Genomic DNA, 17,960 nt, shown 5'->3' with positions numbered 1-17,960 from the left:
AAACTGTTTTGGGCTGCAGGCTTTGGCAAACTGTGCCACTTTGGAGTTTGAAGATATATATTCGAGCGTGTTCCATTGCAATCTTTAGACAATCGGTGCCGCATTGAAATGGTTTGATACGTTAGCTGCGTTCTACTAAACTCTTCGTGTGGACTGTGTTCCAGTCTGCAGTCGTAAAAGTATTGACTTCTGCTGTACGATATTGTCAGTGCGCCAAGCAGCCTTCAGACCAAAAGCGCCCTACTGCAGGGTTTAGAAAATATGTGCTCTGCTTCAGTCTATAAACGAGAAAAACAGTGTTTTATTAAAGTTTTCAGTAAGAACTGTTGATCAATTTAGTCAGTGGGCAAAGGATATTCCACTGGCGTCTTCTAATGCGTATGAACAGTATTGAAATGAACTGAGTCTGGTTAGTTGCAGTCGTCAGACAACCCGTGCTCCGTTCGATTCTTAATACAAAGTGTATACCACGGTGGTTACAGATGTGCCGCTTCTCTGTTAACTCAGAAGCTGGCGGTCAATGCTTTGTATTCGCGCACTTCTTTTTTTTGGGGGGGGGGGCGAAATGAGGAGCAGTTAATAGATTAGTTTACAAAACATTTTATCAAGTTAAGGCAAAAAAGAAGAACAGTACCCCACACACAGTCGGCGTTTGGTGTTTAAAAAAGACTGTGTCCTGAACTGAAATCTGTAGTAGCTTGCAGGTTATTGGCTTAACACTGAAGGGTTTATCAACGATGTCATTGTGAAGTTTGTAACATCATTCTGTTGCAAGGTCATGACCATTTTCCTGACTTCCATTGGCAACTCTGTGTGAAAAAGAAGTGCAATGGTATACCGACGACCGTGCATAGCTAATGTGACCTGGTCTGTTTTGTATCAAAGTAAGCTAGGATAAGTTGTGGGTTTTTGTCAGTACATCGAACGAGCTGTGTCATGAAAGGATTTTCTTTCACTGCATCAGTTTGATGACCATTGTGATCCAACTAAAACGTAGTGTTTTCGAAATACAGCAAAGTCAGCGAGGGGAATTTGTTTGTTTGTTCGTTCATGGGCTGAAACTCCCACGGCTTTTACGTGAATGACCGTTTTTACCCCGCCATTTAGGCAGCCATACGCCGCTTTCGGAGGAAGCATGCTGGGTATTTTCGTGTTTCTATAACCCACCGTGCGCACTTGGTCTTGTGCTTGCGTGTACACACGGGGGTGTTCGGACACCGAGGAGAGTCTGCACACAAAGTTGACTGAGAAATAAATCTCTCGCCGAACGTGGGGACGAACTCACGCTGACAGCGGCACAACTGGATACAAATCCAGCGCGCTACCGACTGAGCTACATCCCCGCCAGCGAGGGGAATGATCTTCCACATCGATTCATTTGGGGAAAGTGACAGCTCTATCTCATGAGTAAGAATACTCGTGGGAGTTATAATGAAAGCGGTGAATGAAAGTAAAAGACGAATTTGTTGTTGTTTTGTTGCAAAATCTGTCCAGCGAGCGGGCACAGTTTGCAGTTGGGCTTTTTGAAACGGAGCGTTTCTTGACTCTAAGCTAGGAGAAAGAAAACAAAACAGAAAAAAATGCTTAGAAGAAACGAAAGAAATGAGAAAGAAAAAATTAAGATAAAAAGAAAACGAAGAATTGATAAGAAGAAGGCTAAGGCCGTGGAAGGGGAAAAAACACCAAGGACATCTTTGGCGGTTTCCATTTTGCATGTCGAATTAAAACTAAATTCAACCGTCGAACGCTGAAGAAGAAGAAGAAAACTAAATTCAATTATTTCGGGAACAAAGCTATAGCTGTCTGACTGTCGAGACGTTTTTCATCGAGAACCCCCACCGCTTCGCCCGTTCCCTGTAATGAAATTGTGCTGGTTCGTTGAACTACCACGACCTTGCCCTTGGCTAGCTCTTTCTGCGACTGATTCGTATTTCTGGTTTAATACGTTTTACTCCTTACTTTAGACTGTTTTAGGAAAAGGACAATGGTTCGTCCTAGCGTCCATTTGACATAAGCGTTGTATGATTCCACATCGGAAGTTCAAGGTCCCGTCCTTCCCACAGACACCATCTTGGTGCTCGCTGTTTACAGGGGATAAAAGTATCCTCTTATTCGGACACATACCAAAAAATGTTTTTCTCCCTTTTCTTCTTCTGTTTTTGGTAGGGGGGGGGGTGCAAAGAAAAATGATTACTGCGCGTGAGAGCGATAAATAATGTCATCGAAGGAGACCCTAGGGGTTGGAACGTCACCTTGATTTGTTTTGTCTTCTTCGTTTACACGTGAGTACAGTATTTCTTTGCTCTATTAATTTGTAACTGACACCTCCGTGACAATCTCCGAAACTAATTCAGCACAGAAAGCAAGCATGGTGTTGATTTGTGATATCGTTTCATTGATGAAGGATTCTTTTACCCCGTGGAAAGCGAGGACAGATTGTTACACGGTCGACGTGAATCATATTTCCGCCTAAAACTGTCTTAAAAGCATAATTATCAAATAACCAAAGGGAAGTAATCGCTCTTTATACATACGACATGTGTAATGGAGTAAGCGAGAGTTGTACGGAACCTTTTCTCTTGGTGTGTGTGCGTGTGTGTCTTAAAAGCAGAAAAGGACTGTGCGGTATTTTCTAAGCCCATGCGCTGTGAATATGGATTGTTAAGAAGGTTTTGCCGGACATTGTGTTAAATGTAGGCTACATGTTTTAAGTACAATACAGAGTACTGAGCTAAATGTGTGATAGTTTAGTGTTTTATACCCACGTCGGTAGCATTGTGAAATGAGTAGTAGCAGCACGACACAAAGCACAAACGATTGCACCCGTGTCATTCAGATCGTTAAGTTTTTAGTTAAATGTATTGACTGTGTACGTGTTTTTTTTATCGTAATTGTTTCAACATAACTATGGAATATGCTAAATTAACAAGTTGCATATGTACTTGTATCTCAATGTCAGATTTGGAGTGAATGTGATTAAAAAAAGATTGAGGCAGATGTAAAGCCATTCCCTATAAATGTTTCAGGGAGGCATGTTCTTATGTCATTTTTTACTTTATTTTTGTCATAAGTATAGGCCATTATTGTAGCTGTTGTGCTTTGTATATAATTAATTGACATATCCCTTGTCTTTCATTTACAATTTTATATACGTATTGACTGGTATGTGTACATTTGCAATTTGTGTTTTGTTAAGACATGGCTGCACGGCAGAAATAGATTCGCGGTGATGGTGATGATGATTTCGACGACGACGACGACGACGATGATGGTGATGATTATGTTGGTGGTGTAATCAAACATCTCTCATACATATAGACATTAAATACTGCTAATTTGCAATGCGATTAATTCATGGTAATTCAGTTTTAATGTGAATTATGTTATGTTGATTTTTTTATCGAACAACAGTGTGTGTGTGTGTGTGTGTGTGTGTGTGTGTGTGTGTGTGTGTGTGTGTGTGTGTGTGTGTGCGCGTGTGTGTGTGTGTGTGTGTGTGCGTGCGTGTGTGTGTGTGTGTGTGCTTAGATGTGTGTGTGTGTGTGTGTGTGTGTGTGTGTGTGTGTGTGTGTGTGTGTGTGTGTGGAAGGAAGAAAGGACATGTATGCAATTAAAGGAAAGGTATTCATTAAAATATCATCCGGAAATTATTCATCGAAACGAGCAATAGTTTTGTTACAACGATGAAGTCAGTTTTATAGTTTTATAGTTTTTTACTGATCAATTTATTTATCTATTGATTGATTGATTTCGATATTCAGTTCTTGAAATTGATTCTCCTAGTTAACTATTTATACACATGTTTATTAATGCATTTACTCATCAATGTACATGTACTTCTTCATTCATTTTATGTATATATTGAATTGTATATATATAGTCTTTAATAAGGTTCGGGTTTGTTTTCTCTTTGTTTGCGCTCATCACCTCAATGTCTGTTGGTCATCATGTTTTTCTGTGACATTACCGCGATCAGTATGTGCGTTTACCATAGGTAGGAGGTTTAAATCCAAGTGTTATTCTGCACAAAATGAATGTACCGTACATTTTTGGCACATGTGATTTGTCACTTAGAGTATCATTACCAGAAGAAATAAAACAATTCGCTTTTTACATGAAGTTTAATGATTTAACCCTGTGTGTGTGTGTGTGTGTGTGTGTGTGTGTGTGTGTGTGTGTGTGTGTGTGTGTGTGTGTGTGTGTGTGTGTGTGTGTGTGTACTTTTCAGACATACTTAACACACAATTTAAAACACACACAGGCTCAGACATTTCAGGCGCGCGCGCACACACACACACACACACACACACTCACACACAAACACACACACACACACATTCCCTCACACACATTCCCTCACTGCACACATGCAAAATACACTTACGCGCGCTAAACATACGCATCCACACACACAAACACACACACACACACACACACACACACACACTCATTCACTCATTCACTCACCGCACACATGCAAATTAAACTTACGCGCGCTAAAACTACGCATCCACACACACACACACACACACACACACACACACACACACACACACACACACACACACACACACACAGCAAATTCAACTTTAATTTTGAACATTTTTATGTCGCATTCCCACGGGGAGTGATTGTTGACGACACGGCAGCCCCGTTCTGTTCGCCTTTCCCATTCTTTGCTGTTTTCCCACGTGAACGAAAACAGCGGAGCAACAGCAGCAGCAACATTTCGGTCAGTTCAGTGATGGACAAAATGCTTGCACCAAGAAACAGACCCAGATGACCGCCCAGTGTACCTGCATGACCCAGGGAAGATAAGAGTTGAGTATTAAAAACACACTCCTTCTCATCGAAAAAAAACCTAGAATTTTTTAACCATCAGTATTAATTATTGGCAGCTAGACCTTTCACTTCACCTTCTTGGCCTGGTGCCTTTCCTCTCCCGCACGGTATCGAATATTATTACCAATTCAGTGCCCCATGTGGCTTTTTGACCAATCAGGACGGATTCTAGGTGACCCTCTAAATGTTATAACGTTCAGGCAGGGACCCTTTTTGTTTATCAAAATGAACAAGACAAAGTACAAATTTAAATCAGCAATATCAGTGTGATTTATTCTAAAGAGTGACACTTCAAATGCTGTCAGATAATACTCTCTTTATCTAAAAAGAAAAACCCGAAAAGCGAGTTTTGTCGGTGGGTGCTTTACGGAACAGCGAGGCACCGCCCATCCTTTGAGTGTGCAATGCCGACCCGCTCACTTGAAATCTAATTATCAAAGTTCGGAAAAATCAAGTGAAATTGGGTCACTCGCTTTACGTCAAATGTATCTTTACGTCATTTCCCATCCGTCTGGAGTCGGTTCTAAATCTGTCGCTCTCTGTTCAACAAGAAAAAGCGAAGCAACCGAAACGCATGTTCAACATGGTTTGTTGTGTGTCAAACGCATTTGATCTGTGAATATTCATCACGTAAGGTGTGTTACTCTGATTGGCTGACCCAGGTCACGAGAATTCTTTGACTGACAGGCATAATCAGGTAGGAGCGCTCCAGTTCCCATTGCGGCTGTTCGGTCTAGTTCGCGGGGTCGCTTCGAAATTTCTTTTGGTCGAATTAAACGGTAATAAAACCGTTATTTCTAATAAATATGCTGACTGTTAGCAAATGATAACAGACATGTCTCACAAACGATATCAGCATTCGCCTAAAAGGCTCATGCTTGATTTCTTTTTTCTCGACATGTCTGTTATCCTTTGCTAACAGTCAGCATATTAGAAATAACTCATAATATTCTCTAGTCCCTAATAGGCAAAGTACCTGTGGGACATGAAGCACCATTTATTGATTGATTGAAAACATCATCACCATCTCGGATCTCGGATCTCTGTCAGACTTTATACACGGGAAAAGACAGTGCCTCTACTTGCTCACATACAAATAATGAACAGCGTGGGTTCTCTCTGTGCACCATTGAAACTGTTTTTACAACCCCGGTATAGGGGTGTGTATAGGATTCGGTCGATGTGTTTGTTTGTTTGTGTGTTTGTGTTCGCATATAGATCTCAAGAATGAACGGACCGATCGTCACCAAACTTGGTGAACAGGTTCTATACATTCCTGAGACGGTCCTTACAAAAATTGGGACCAGTCAAACACACGGTTAGGGAGTTATTGGTGGATTAAGATTCTACAAGGACTTATAGAGGGACATATTAATGGTCAAAGGGAAATAACCTTCTCAGTTGGTGGCAGTGAGAATGGTAAGGACGGGGGTGTTTTTCCTACCTCGGAGGAATTTCTTGTTATGAATTGATTTCGTCATAGCTGCCAGTGTAAAAACACCGTGCACTCACACAAGCACTCACTCATCAATATGGCTCTGGACAAAACACCCGAAAATGATTAGAAAAGCTGGGCTCAAGCTAAGTCCGAACTGGTTGCAGAAATGAAGATTTGATTTTTTTTCTGCATTTCACAGCAATGAAACGAATGACTACAGAAGGGGCAATTGCACTGGTTAGGTTTAAAGAATTGAGAGGTTGTCGGCTTCCGGTCAGGAAATACAGAGAGAGAGAAATATCTGCATTACTACGATCATTTAGGACTTATTTTGTGACCAAACTTTGTTTTTCTAGCTCAAAGTCCATAAACTGGAGCCGAACTGTGTGCTCTGCAAATAACCATCTGCAATATGACTACTTAGTAAGGTTCCTTAGTTAATCAGTATCGGTCGAAGGGACGTTAAAAACAACAACCAACTAACTATAGTGTCAAGACCAATTCACGGTTCTTGAGCTAAAGTGTATTGGGTTATATACACTAACCTAAAATGTCGGTAAACGTCATTTCCGGTTCCTGTTGCACGCGCACAACGAGCATGGAGTCGAGGAACACCCTGACGTCGACCACGTTTCTACTGAACAAGCAAAAGACACATTTAAATGATTGTTCTTCTTAGGGATAAACTAACAGCTACTGCACACGATAAGTGAGAAAAAAAAGTGTGCTGGATTAAAAAGAAAATGTAATACTTCGGAAAAAACAGAAGAAAAACAACATTGCATTGGCAGGTTCAGGTACACACACACACACACACACACACACACACATACACACACACACACACACACACACACACACACACACACACACACACACACACACACACACACACACACACACACATTCGTAATCAATCATCAAAGTACTTTTTATACCGCAAGAAATCTTCATCGGAGCGATTCCTCTCTTTCCTAGACATTTCTTCCATGAATTGCGAGGCAAAGTCAGCGTAGGATGATTTGATGTTATACATCACGCGCTTGCATGGGGGGCGGCAGTCACATTTGTACAAGTCCTGGTTGCTGAACGAGTCTAAACACACAGACAGAAGTTCAGTGAATAAGTCAGTCATTCAATCAGTCAATCAATACATCAATCAATCCATCAATTCGTCAGTCAGTCAATCAATCAATCAATCAATCAAGCAAGCAAGCAATCGATCAATCAATGCCTTCTAGAGGGCTTAAATCGGGTACGTTTGGCAACCGCTCAATTTCAAACCTCGCACCGTTGAGTCGATCACCGAATTTAGCAACTTTGTTTGAAGTAGCACAAACGTCAGACCACTTAGTCTATATAATGGTCACTGTGTGGAAGGGTCACGCATTGGCTGACATTTATGTCCCCGAAATATAAAGTGATTCGGTCTAAAGATGTAGAAGTTATATACATTGTTATGGGTTGCATTTTTGGGGGGGTCACCCTGTAGAACCACGAAAATACCCAGCATGCTTCCCCCGAAATCGGCGTATGAATGGTGGGGTAAAAACGGTCATACACGTACAAATCTACTCGTGCAAAAACATGAGTGAACGTAGGAGTTTCAGCCCATGAACGGAGAAGAAGAAGAAGAAGAGATACAGAGACATCCATGAACAAATTCGTCAATGAGATGAACGAAAACAGTTATACTCACTGAATACAGGAATGTAGCATTCTATCATCTGGTCCACAGAACACACTGCCCTTGTCTCTTCTGGAAGTGAAAGAAACAAGACTTTGAAACTCAAAATGAACAATGTTAGCCACAACGAAACATTGATATCCTCAATATCTATTGCATGTTAGAACATAATCGTCAGCTTATTGGCATAAGGGCACAGAACATCACGTGCAGTTTTTGTCCTCAACCCATTCTCACCCCTTAAAGTCGTCTTCGATTTTCCGCAAACAATCGTAACAGTCGCTATGTCGACCTGTGTTGCTATTGCTACACTTGTTGTCAAAGGTTCTTGAAATAGATAATAAATCGTTATTCTCACACTTACGAATCAACCAAAGTACTGCCGTTCGACGGGAAAAAGTGTGTGTACGAGTCATTAATCAAAGTATCGAAAAATAGTGAAAACCTTGGAAATCTGATTTGTTTTTCTCCTCCACTCAAAGTTCATGAGTTATACAGTTTCATAATCTGACATATTATATCCGAAAAAGTGTAACAAACCTATCATGGCAACCAACCAACCAACCAACCAGCCGACCACCCAACCAGCCAGTCAACCAACATTTGTTCATGCAGTACGGATCTCCCCTTTTGAGAAAATCAGGTCTTAAAAAGGAGGGAGACTAAAAAATAGTGTGTGCGAGGCGAGGGGGGGGGTAAATTTACAAAGGTTATATAATTTATACAACATTTGAGAAAACAGTGTCTCAAAAGGGAGTGAGTCTTAAATCGGGTGGGAGGGAGGGGGGGTGGAAGAATTAAAAACATGTTAAAGGAAGAAAGAAAAACAAATGCAGTCGAACCTGTCTAAAGAGACCACCTAAGGGACTGAGCAAAAGTGGTCTCTTTAGACAGGTGGTCTCTTTAGACAGGTGGTCTCTTTAGACAGGTGGTCTCTTTAGACAGGTGATTTACATTGTCGTAAAAGCCGTCGGGGATCCTTATGGGTGGTCTTAATGGGCAGGTGGTCTTTATGGACAGGTGGTCTTTATGGGCAGGTGGTCTTTATGGACAGGTGGTCTCGAGGGCAGGTTCCACTGTACCAGCAAACACAACAACAACAACAACAACAACAACAACAACAACAACATTGGGGGTGGGGGGTCTTAAAATGGGGGTTCGACTGTAGCAAAAACCGCAAAGTACTTACCAGGTTCAAAAGGACTGGTGCAGTTGCACCGTGCGACGACGTACTCCAGCAGACAGTCGCGGTAGCACGCCGTCTCCGTGTACACACCGTACCTCCCTAGCGTGTGTTTGTATTCTGATGACTCGGTGTCCACACAGTACACATTCCTGTACGCCTTGTAGGGTGCCGCTAGCCCTTGGTGCTGGGGAAAAAACACGACTTTTTTCTTTCTTTTCATTTTCTAAACCTTTAACAGAAACAAACACTTCTTTTTTTCTTTCTTTTTTTTCTAAACCTTTCACTGAAATAAACACGACTTCTTTTTTTTCTTCTTTTTTGTTAAACCTTCAAATGAAATAAACACGACTTCAATAAAGAACGACTGCTATTGTCGAACCTGTATATGTAGCAGTAAATGTACAAAATCAGTAAATTTCCTGAACAATTTTAGTAAGTTTCTACATTTACTGCTTCATTTACTGTTAAATTTCCTGAACATTCTTGGAAATGCTTATATTTTCCGGGTTTAAAGGACCATGAAGTTTGCTGTAACATATATTATAACGATCACCCCAGAGACACAAGTTACCCTTGTAGACAGGTGGTCGTTATACAAAGGTGAATTATATAGGACAAAACCTCGTCGGGGTTTCTGCAGGGTGGTCCTAATGGACATGTGATCGTTACCAAGAGATGGTCATCGGAGCAGGTTAAAATGTAGTAGAAAACCTATAACCAAGTGATGTGGAACGCTTATGATCAGATCTTAGAAACGAAGGGACATAAGCGCTCTCAATATAGCCGTCACGTACAATCAGAGTGGGTTTCTGCGGAACCAATCTCCTGGCACCTGAGAGAATAACAAGCATTGAAATAAACTAAACATTATGAGGATTAAAGTCGCTTTTTCATTTCAATGCTTGTTTGTATCTAACACTGCTGTATAGTAGGTCACAAAGTAAAAACAATGAAAACGCAGTTTCAAGTCTTTCCGGTTCTGTTTTTATTTTTTTCCTGTTCTCGTAAAAGTTTACCACAAAGAAGAAGATGCCATAATAAAGTTTAACTTGCTCTGATTAATTGAAACTGTCATAGATGTTCGTATACATGTTTCTGTCGCAAAACAAAAATCCGTCTTTGGAGAGTCTCAATTGTTCACGAGTTGACTTCTCTTAACAATAACAATAACAATAACAATAGGCTAACAATAACAGCACTTTATTGTCCATTAAAATATTACATAAAAATGGAAAATTTTCTTCGGCACACCCTGCCTGGCTATAAACGATTATAACAACAATTGAAAAGGACAACACATATAAAACATAAAACATAGGTTAGAACACCTGAGTACTAACTTTTTCAAGGCAGAAACAGAGAAATGGACTCACTTCCGTTCTTCGGAAAGCCAGATGCGCAGAAACACCGGGACGCATCAACATGCCGGAAGTCGAAGGCATTGGTGTCACCTCCGGTTCATGCAACAACACCTGCAGCCGCAAGGTTAATATGAAACTGTATGCGCTTGCTGTGCTCCATTTGTTAAGTTGATTGTATGCAGCATTGTTATCTGTAATTTTCGTAATAAATTGTTTCAACAAAACTGCCTGACCACGGAATGTCGATCACTATGAATATGGCATCTAAATGGTTAACATGTTTGTACGATGATGCGTGTAAAATCTTAGTGCTGTGTTATGCACCAGCACTAAATGTTATCTACTTTGAAATAAAAAGGATGACATAAATTGACTTGGCTGAAAAAACTTTTCGTATTCCAGACGACAGTTTGAGTCCTTGTGTTACAAACATATTCCCAACAAGATGGTGACGTTGGCCTTGCGGTATGTTTCTTCGTTTTGCCAGGTGACACATTTCACACAAACACACACACACACACACACACACACACACACACACACACACATATTCACACACACACACACACACACACACGCGCGCGCGCGCGTGCGCACACACACACACACACATACACACGTACACACACACACAACACACACACACACACATACACACGCACACACACAAACAAATACATACACAGTGAAACTGGCACATGCTCACACGCAATTACACACACATACACCAACACACACACACACACACACACACACACACACACGCCTACACACACACATACACACACACAATACAACGCAACACACACACACACACACACACACACACTCACATACACGCACACACACGCACACACACACACACACTCACACACACGCCCACCCCTACCCTACCCCCATTCACACACCACCAACCTTGACTCCGGTCTGCATAGTCTTCGCATAATAGTACTCCGTCTGGTTGATAAACATCAGCACTCGCATCCCAGTCCACGCTCCAAACTGGGAACTCATCAGTTTCTTGTACCTCCCCCCTACACCCCTTCCATTGAAAGTAAAACACACACCAAGATCAGTCAAAGTCGCCTCGAACATTTCTCGACACGGCACAATTTGCCTTTCCCACGAACACAGGTAGAGAAAATCACTCGTGTCTTGGGCCGTGTCCCACACTATCTGGTGCAGTTCTGGCCCTGTAATGTTAGACCAACGAGGAACTCTTGAAGACGAGATGTCGGCGTTTTTGCTGGTGGGGTTGAGGTCTGTCTGTGGCTGTGGTGTCGTGGTAGTGGAGGTGTAAGTTTCTTGACCAATCACTGAAGCTTCGCTCAGGAGTTTGATGAGGTAACGCAGACCAGGGTCCAGGGGTAGACGGCTTTTGGTGAACTGGTTCAAGTTGCATAGCGTCACTGCTGGGAACGGCACTTCATCGTCAAATTCGGCCCTGAGAGATTCATTTGGAGTATTCTATCAAGCAAGCAAGTGAGCAAACAGGCAATAAAGTGGTGCTGTATATCAGATATATACGATTTATGCAAGCTAGAAAAACAGGATTTGAGTAGGATACTATCACCGGTCCCTTCGGTGACTGGGTGTGTGTATGTGTGTGTGGGGGGGGGGTATGCGGTGTTGGTGTGTGTGTGTGTGTGTATGAGCGAGTGTGTGCGTGCGTGTGTGTGTTTGTGTTTGTGTGTGTGTGTGTGTGTGTGTGCGTACGTGCGTGCGTGCGTGCGTGCTTGCTTGCGTGCGTGCATGTGTGTGTGAGTGTGTGCGCGCCCGTATGCGTGTGCTTGTGTGTGTGGGTGTGTGTGTGTGTGTGTGTGTGTGTGTGTGTATGCGCGCGTGTATGTGTCTGTCTGGCTGGCTGGCTGGCTGGCTGGCTGGCACATTCAACTAACCTGACAGACGTGCGAGTGGGGAAGCTGGCCAATCGCTGTACCTGGATGAAGAGGATGACGCAGAGTCCTGTCCCCATTGACAGCACCAGGAACAACCAGATCCATCTGAACCAGGAAGCAGCCACCGTAAAGCTTTTCGTTAATTAGGACAAATCGACTTCACAAAGTCTACTTCGCGAAGTCGACTGCACGAACCTTAGGCCCTGAATGAGCGCTTCTGAGGTGATAACGCGAGGCAACTCCTGTGATCTTGCCGCGAGGTGGCGCCAGTTACCAGCCGAAAGAAAGAAGGGGCATAACCTCACCAGAACCGACCATTGTCTGTTTACCGTATAAAATTACTTACACACGAGCTGCTACTAAACCGATATGCTATTTGGGAACAATGCAAGTTTGTTTTCCTTTCTCGTGGGATCTTGCCGCGAGGTGGCACCAGTTACCAGCCGAAAGAAAGAAGGGGCATAACCTCACCAGAACCGCCCATTGTCGGTAAAAAGACTTCAAGAAGTCACATTCGGGCTCAATTAAAGACAGGCTGTCTATGATGCTTTACATTGTTTGCGTCGGAAGGAAGCTTTCTGCAAGTGTCGTTAATTATGCAGATATGTCTATTCACTTCCTTGTGGCAAAATTTACTGCAGTGCAAAATGTTACCAAATAATCATCTAAGAATGTTTTTGGTTTTTTTAATAAAAGCGAAAGAATAGAAAAAAAGACAAAGATATTGTAAGCAGAAAGTAGCCATCGTTAGAATAAATGGTCGATTAAATGCCAGTGACTGCATAGGGCTAAAGATTCCGAGAAAAAAATCTGATTGTAGAGAATGAATATCGCAGCAATCAAAAACGCAGATATCATGAACAGTATATATATAGCTATTTGTTGCGGAGCTCTGATACAGATAAACTGCAAAAGTTCCAAAATCAAGACTTAATTATCGTGGAACGTTGAATTTTATGACAAAATATAAAGTGTTAAAAAGACCATCTTACACCTTTGAAAATATGACAAAGGTGTACATACTTACTACATGCCAAGGTTAATGAATGTTTGGCAACTGTTAATTATTTTGTCACTTTCTAGGCAATTCTTACGTTATCCAACATTTTTTTGATCAACCTTCTTTGCTTTTGATTTTGCCTTTGGAACAGTTTTCACTGTGCTTTTGGGCGGGGATGTAGCTCAGTCAGGGCGGGGATGTAGCTCAGTCAGGGCGGGGATGTAGCTCAGTCAGGGCGGGGATGTAGCTCAGTCAGGGCGGGGATGTAGCTCAGTCAGGGCGGGGATGTAGCTCAGTCAGGGCGGGGATGTAGCTCAGTCAGGGCGGGGATGTAGCTCAGTCAGGGCGGGGATGTAGCTCAGTCAGGGCGGGGATGTAGCTCAGTCAGGGCGGGGATGTAGCTCAGTCAGGGCGGGGATGTAGCTCAGTCAGGGCGGGGATGTAGCTCAGTCAGGGCGGGGATGTAGCTCAGTCAGGGCGGGGATGTAGCTCAGTCAGGGCGGGGATGTAGCTCAGTCAGGGCGGGGATGTAGCTCAGTCAGGGCGGGGATGTAGCTCAGTCAGGGCGGGGATGTAGCTCAGTCAGGGCGGGGATGTAGCTCAGTCAGGGCGGGGATGTAGCTCAGTCAGGGCGGGGATGTAGCTCAGTCAGGGCGGGGATGTAGCTCAGTCAGGGCGGGGATGTAGCTCAGTCAGGGCGGGGATGTAGCTCAGTCAGGGCGGGGATGTAGCTCAGTCAGGGCGGGGATGTAGCTCAGTCGGTGGCGCGCTGGATTTGTATCCAGTTGGCCGCTGTCAGCGTGAGTTCGTCCCCAGGCCACGTTCGGCGAGAGATTTATTTCTCAGAGTCAACTTTGTGTGCAGACTCTCCTCGGTGCCCGAACACCCCCATGTGTACACGCAAGCACAAGATCAAGTGCGCACGAAAAAGATCCTGTAATCCATGTCAGAGTTCGGTGGGTTATAGAAACACAAAAATACCCAGCATTCTTCCTCCGAAAGCGGCGTATGGCTGCCTAAATGGCGGGGTAAAAACGGTCATACACACGTAAAAGCCGTGGGAGTTTCAGCCCATGAACGAACGAACAAACAAACAAACTGTGCTTTTATCTCTGCAAGTGTTTCTGTCCAAACGATCGCTTCCATCTCAATTCTTCTGGTTGTGATTATCTCCCAACATTCGATCATGATTGTAGAGAAGAGCCGGGCTAAACAAACAAACAAAAGCAACGAAATGTGTGCCCAAGCCTCTACAAAACAACTACATCCGATGCCCTTCATGATTTCATTCGTATGTTAAATTACCTGCAGTATTTTTGTTGGGGGGAAAACAGTACAATGCTACTTATTTACAAACTCAGCGTTCAGACCTGAGAAAAAGGGATGTAAACGCTCTAAATAAAGACAGTGATGGTTAGTGAGAATTATTCCGGACGAGTTTCCTGGCACCGTAAATAATAAGAAGAATGCACGGAAATGTACAAATAATTGTTATCATCATGTGTTTTGTTATGATTCTTACTTTCGAAACGAGTAGAGTGGAGGCCCGGCAACTTGTGCTACACCGTGGATGGTTGCTGATGATCTGTAGAAAACCCAGATGCCCTTTGCGCCCTCTGTTGCCTTGGTGTCATCCGTGACCTCGTTTTCCGTGTCCTTGACCTCAGACGTCATCCTCGTATTTTTGCTACTATGGCGACATCATCGCGTCATCTGTTTTTGACCTGGAACATGCTCTTACTCTTGAAAGTCTTTGTTTAAAAGTATGTTAAGTCTTCTGTAAACTTAGGTATGAGAAACTATTGATAATTTGAAAACAATCCGACGGTGGAAAAATATGTTAGCACGAGCACGTGTGAATACACATATAAGGTCGCAGGCAGACAGAAAGGCACTTACACACACACATATACACACACGCACACACACACACACACACACACACACACACACACACACATACACGCGCGCGCAAACATACACAAACACACACGCACTGACAAACACACACACACACACTCGCACTCGCACACATATACACGCACACGCACACATATACACGAACCCCCAACACACACACACACACACACACACTCACACACACACACACACACACACACTAACACACACACATACTAACACGCACAAACACATACTTACAATCACACACTGACAAACACACACACACACACACACACACACACACACACACACACACACACACACACACAGTCCTAAAAGCCTTCCATAAAATAAATGTAGCAAAATGCAGCTTACCGTAAGTGATCTCTTCCCTGTTGTAACATTCAGCACACTGCGCTGAAAGAAGTTCCGTTTGTTTCATCGCTTCAGATGAGTATCACACCGGTGACACTGTGACGGTTCCCCTACGCTTTGTGTTCGGTGCCCTGACCCTTTGTGTTCGGTTCCCACTCGGTTCCCACACGCCAAAATTCGCGGACAAAACATCCATTTATGGTAGTATTACGCAATGTTGCTCTCTGAGAATGGTCTTGTTAGATCTGTGAGTGTTTACACTACATGCCTAGGTGCTGTTGGATTGAAGGTTTTTGATATTTTAGCCGTTATTAGGTAGAATGCCTTCCACTTTACTGCAAAACTGCATAATTCGTAGCATCGGCAAGAAATATCCTACCAAAAAATGCCTGCTTGGAACTGTCGTTGGTCCAGCAAAACGTTCAACGTGTCTGTAGCAGACAGCCCAAGTTTCAAGATTGTAGGGCTACGGAATGTTGTTTATTGTCTGTTCCCTTTTCCGACCACAGAGGTTGTTCTGTGCAACTCAAATTAACTGAGATTGACAGAGGCCCGAGTTACTGGAAATTCAATAATTCTCTCCTCCAGGATAAAGATTTCATTGATGGTATGAATAGAATGATTGAAAATCACGCATATGATTTTATAAACGATACTGATTATCAAACCGTATGGGAGCTGTTAAAATGTGAAATAAGAGATTATGCAATGCAGTACGCGCAGAAGAAAAGCGTTGAAAGAAGAAACGGTATTGTTTTGTTGTATGCTGAATTAAATGATTTGGATGCAAGGTTAGCGAATGACCCAGATAACTGTGGAATGCAATGCGAGCGTGAGAACCTTAAGTTAAAAATAGAATTAGTTGAGCAGTGTAAAGCTCGCGCAGCCCAAGTACGCGCCCGTGCGAAGTGGATAGAACAGGGAGAAAAGAACACAAAGTATTTTCTCAACCTTGAAAAAGCCAGAGCAAATGCGAAGATTATGGACAGTATACAGTGTGAATCTGGGGAAGTGATAACTGACCAGCGTGAAATCTTGAACGCACAAAAGAATTACTATGCTGACTTGTACAGAAAAAAAGTAAACGTTGAAAACATGGACGAAAAGGTGGATCAGTTTTTATCTGATGTGACAACATTACAGATTTCAGATTTTCAGAGAAATGAGTGTGAAGGGTTAATAACTGAAAACGAAGCTCTCGCTGCACTTAAACAAATGAAATCTGGGTCGGCCCCTGGGGTTGATGGTATTACTGCAGAATTTTTGAAAGTGTTCTGGACCCGCATCAGAACATTGTTAATTGCGTCTTTTAATGCAAGTTTTGACGATGGAAAATTGTCTTCCACGCAGCGCAAAGCTGTCATTACTCTTATACACAAGGGAAAGGACTTGCCTAAAAATGAATTAAAGAACTGGAGGCCCATCTCCCTTACAAACAGCGATTATAAACTGATAGCCAAATGATTGGCAAAAAGGTTAGGAAGCGTTATTGTTCAGAAAGATCAAGTCGGTTATATTAAATGCAGAAAAGTATCTAAAATATTAAGGTTAATTGATGATATAATCGAACAGTCACACGAGTTAAATCAACCTGGTCTGTTGGACGCAATTGACTGTGTGCAAGCGTACGATAGTATTTCAAAAGAGTTTATTATTAAAGCATTTCAAAAATTCGGGTTTGGGCCAGAATTTGTTCAATGGGTGACTGTGTTAATGAACGACACAGTTAGCTCAGTGCAGTATTGTGGATGGTTGTCGGATTTTTTTTATGTGAAAGCCGGGATTCGTCAAGGGTGCCCGTTTTCATGTTTGGCCATTGAATCTAATTGTCTCGGAGTTATTTTTCAGCAAAAACCGGCAAGGCAGCACCTTTTGTGATACCAAGTAAGTCAGATGACATCAGTATGTGTGTGTGTGTGTGTGTGTGTGAGAGAGAGAGAGAGAGAGAGAGAGAGAGAGAGAGAGAGAGAGAGAGAGAGAGAGAGAGAGACTAACTTTATTAGTTTATGCCACAAATAATATATAACATTATTTATCTCTGGGACGGTTCCCAGTATACCAGCAAATTATGTGTTGATCCACCCACACCTTCTTGAACTGGCCTTCCCAATATCTACTCTCAGTCTTACGGCCTTGGAGATATGCAATTTGGCACATTTTTAAAATAAAAGATCCACCTGTCGTATGTGAGATTCAGTTTTCAGAGCAAAATGCTGCCCAGGGACTTCTAGTGGTGATTGAAAAAAAAAACAAGTCGCGTAAGGCGAAAAT

The 17,960-nt window shown here is 42.7% G+C and overlaps 1 protein-coding gene across 3 annotated transcripts; it reads right to left on the bottom strand.

Moving 5' to 3' along the window:
- Positions 1–4,582: 4,582 nt before the first annotated feature.
- On the bottom strand, positions 4,583–15,772 carry LOC138968192 (acid-sensing ion channel 1-like). 3 transcript variants are annotated; one of them, XM_070340743.1, is made up of 10 exons: positions 15,690–15,772; positions 14,935–15,136; positions 12,413–12,517; positions 11,430–11,958; positions 10,527–10,625; positions 9,157–9,337; positions 7,980–8,039; positions 7,210–7,375; positions 6,826–6,917; positions 4,583–4,796 (listed from the first exon to the last, which is right to left on the bottom strand). In XM_070340743.1, the coding sequence occupies exons 2-10, from the start codon at positions 15,084–15,086 to the stop codon at positions 4,606–4,608; spliced, it is 1,575 nt and encodes a 524-aa protein (XP_070196844.1). In that variant the 5' UTR covers positions 15,087–15,136; positions 15,690–15,772; the 3' UTR covers positions 4,583–4,605. The 3 variants fall into 3 exon arrangements, with proteins under 3 accessions (XP_070196844.1, XP_070196845.1, XP_070196846.1); XM_070340744.1 differs by having other exon boundaries at positions 7,219–7,375; XM_070340745.1 differs by having other exon boundaries at positions 6,826–6,914; positions 7,219–7,375.
- Between the last annotated feature and the right edge of the window lie 2,188 nt (positions 15,773–17,960).

Source organism: Littorina saxatilis, linkage group LG6 (genome assembly GCF_037325665.1).
Source record: "Littorina saxatilis isolate snail1 linkage group LG6, US_GU_Lsax_2.0, whole genome shotgun sequence".
Lineage (NCBI taxonomy): Eukaryota > Metazoa > Mollusca > Gastropoda > Littorinimorpha > Littorinidae > Littorina > Littorina saxatilis.
The sequence above is the reverse complement of the archived record's forward strand: the minus strand, read 5'-3'. Positions and strand labels throughout refer to the sequence as shown.

Bases quoted from the DNA above. Each gene is read 5' to 3' on its own strand.
- LOC138968192 (XM_070340743.1), bottom strand. From the start codon at position 15,086: ATGACGTCTGAGGTCAAGGACACGGAAAACGAGGTCACGGATGACACC. The intron at 9,338-10,526 runs GTGAGTCCATTT...TTTTTTCCCCAG, and splicing joins TGGCTTTCCGAAGAACGGAA to CACCAAGGGCTAGCGGCACC. The intron at 8,040-9,156 runs GTAAGTACTTTG...TTTCACTTCCAG, and splicing joins CACCAGTCCTTTTGAACCTG to AAGAGACAAGGGCAGTGTGT.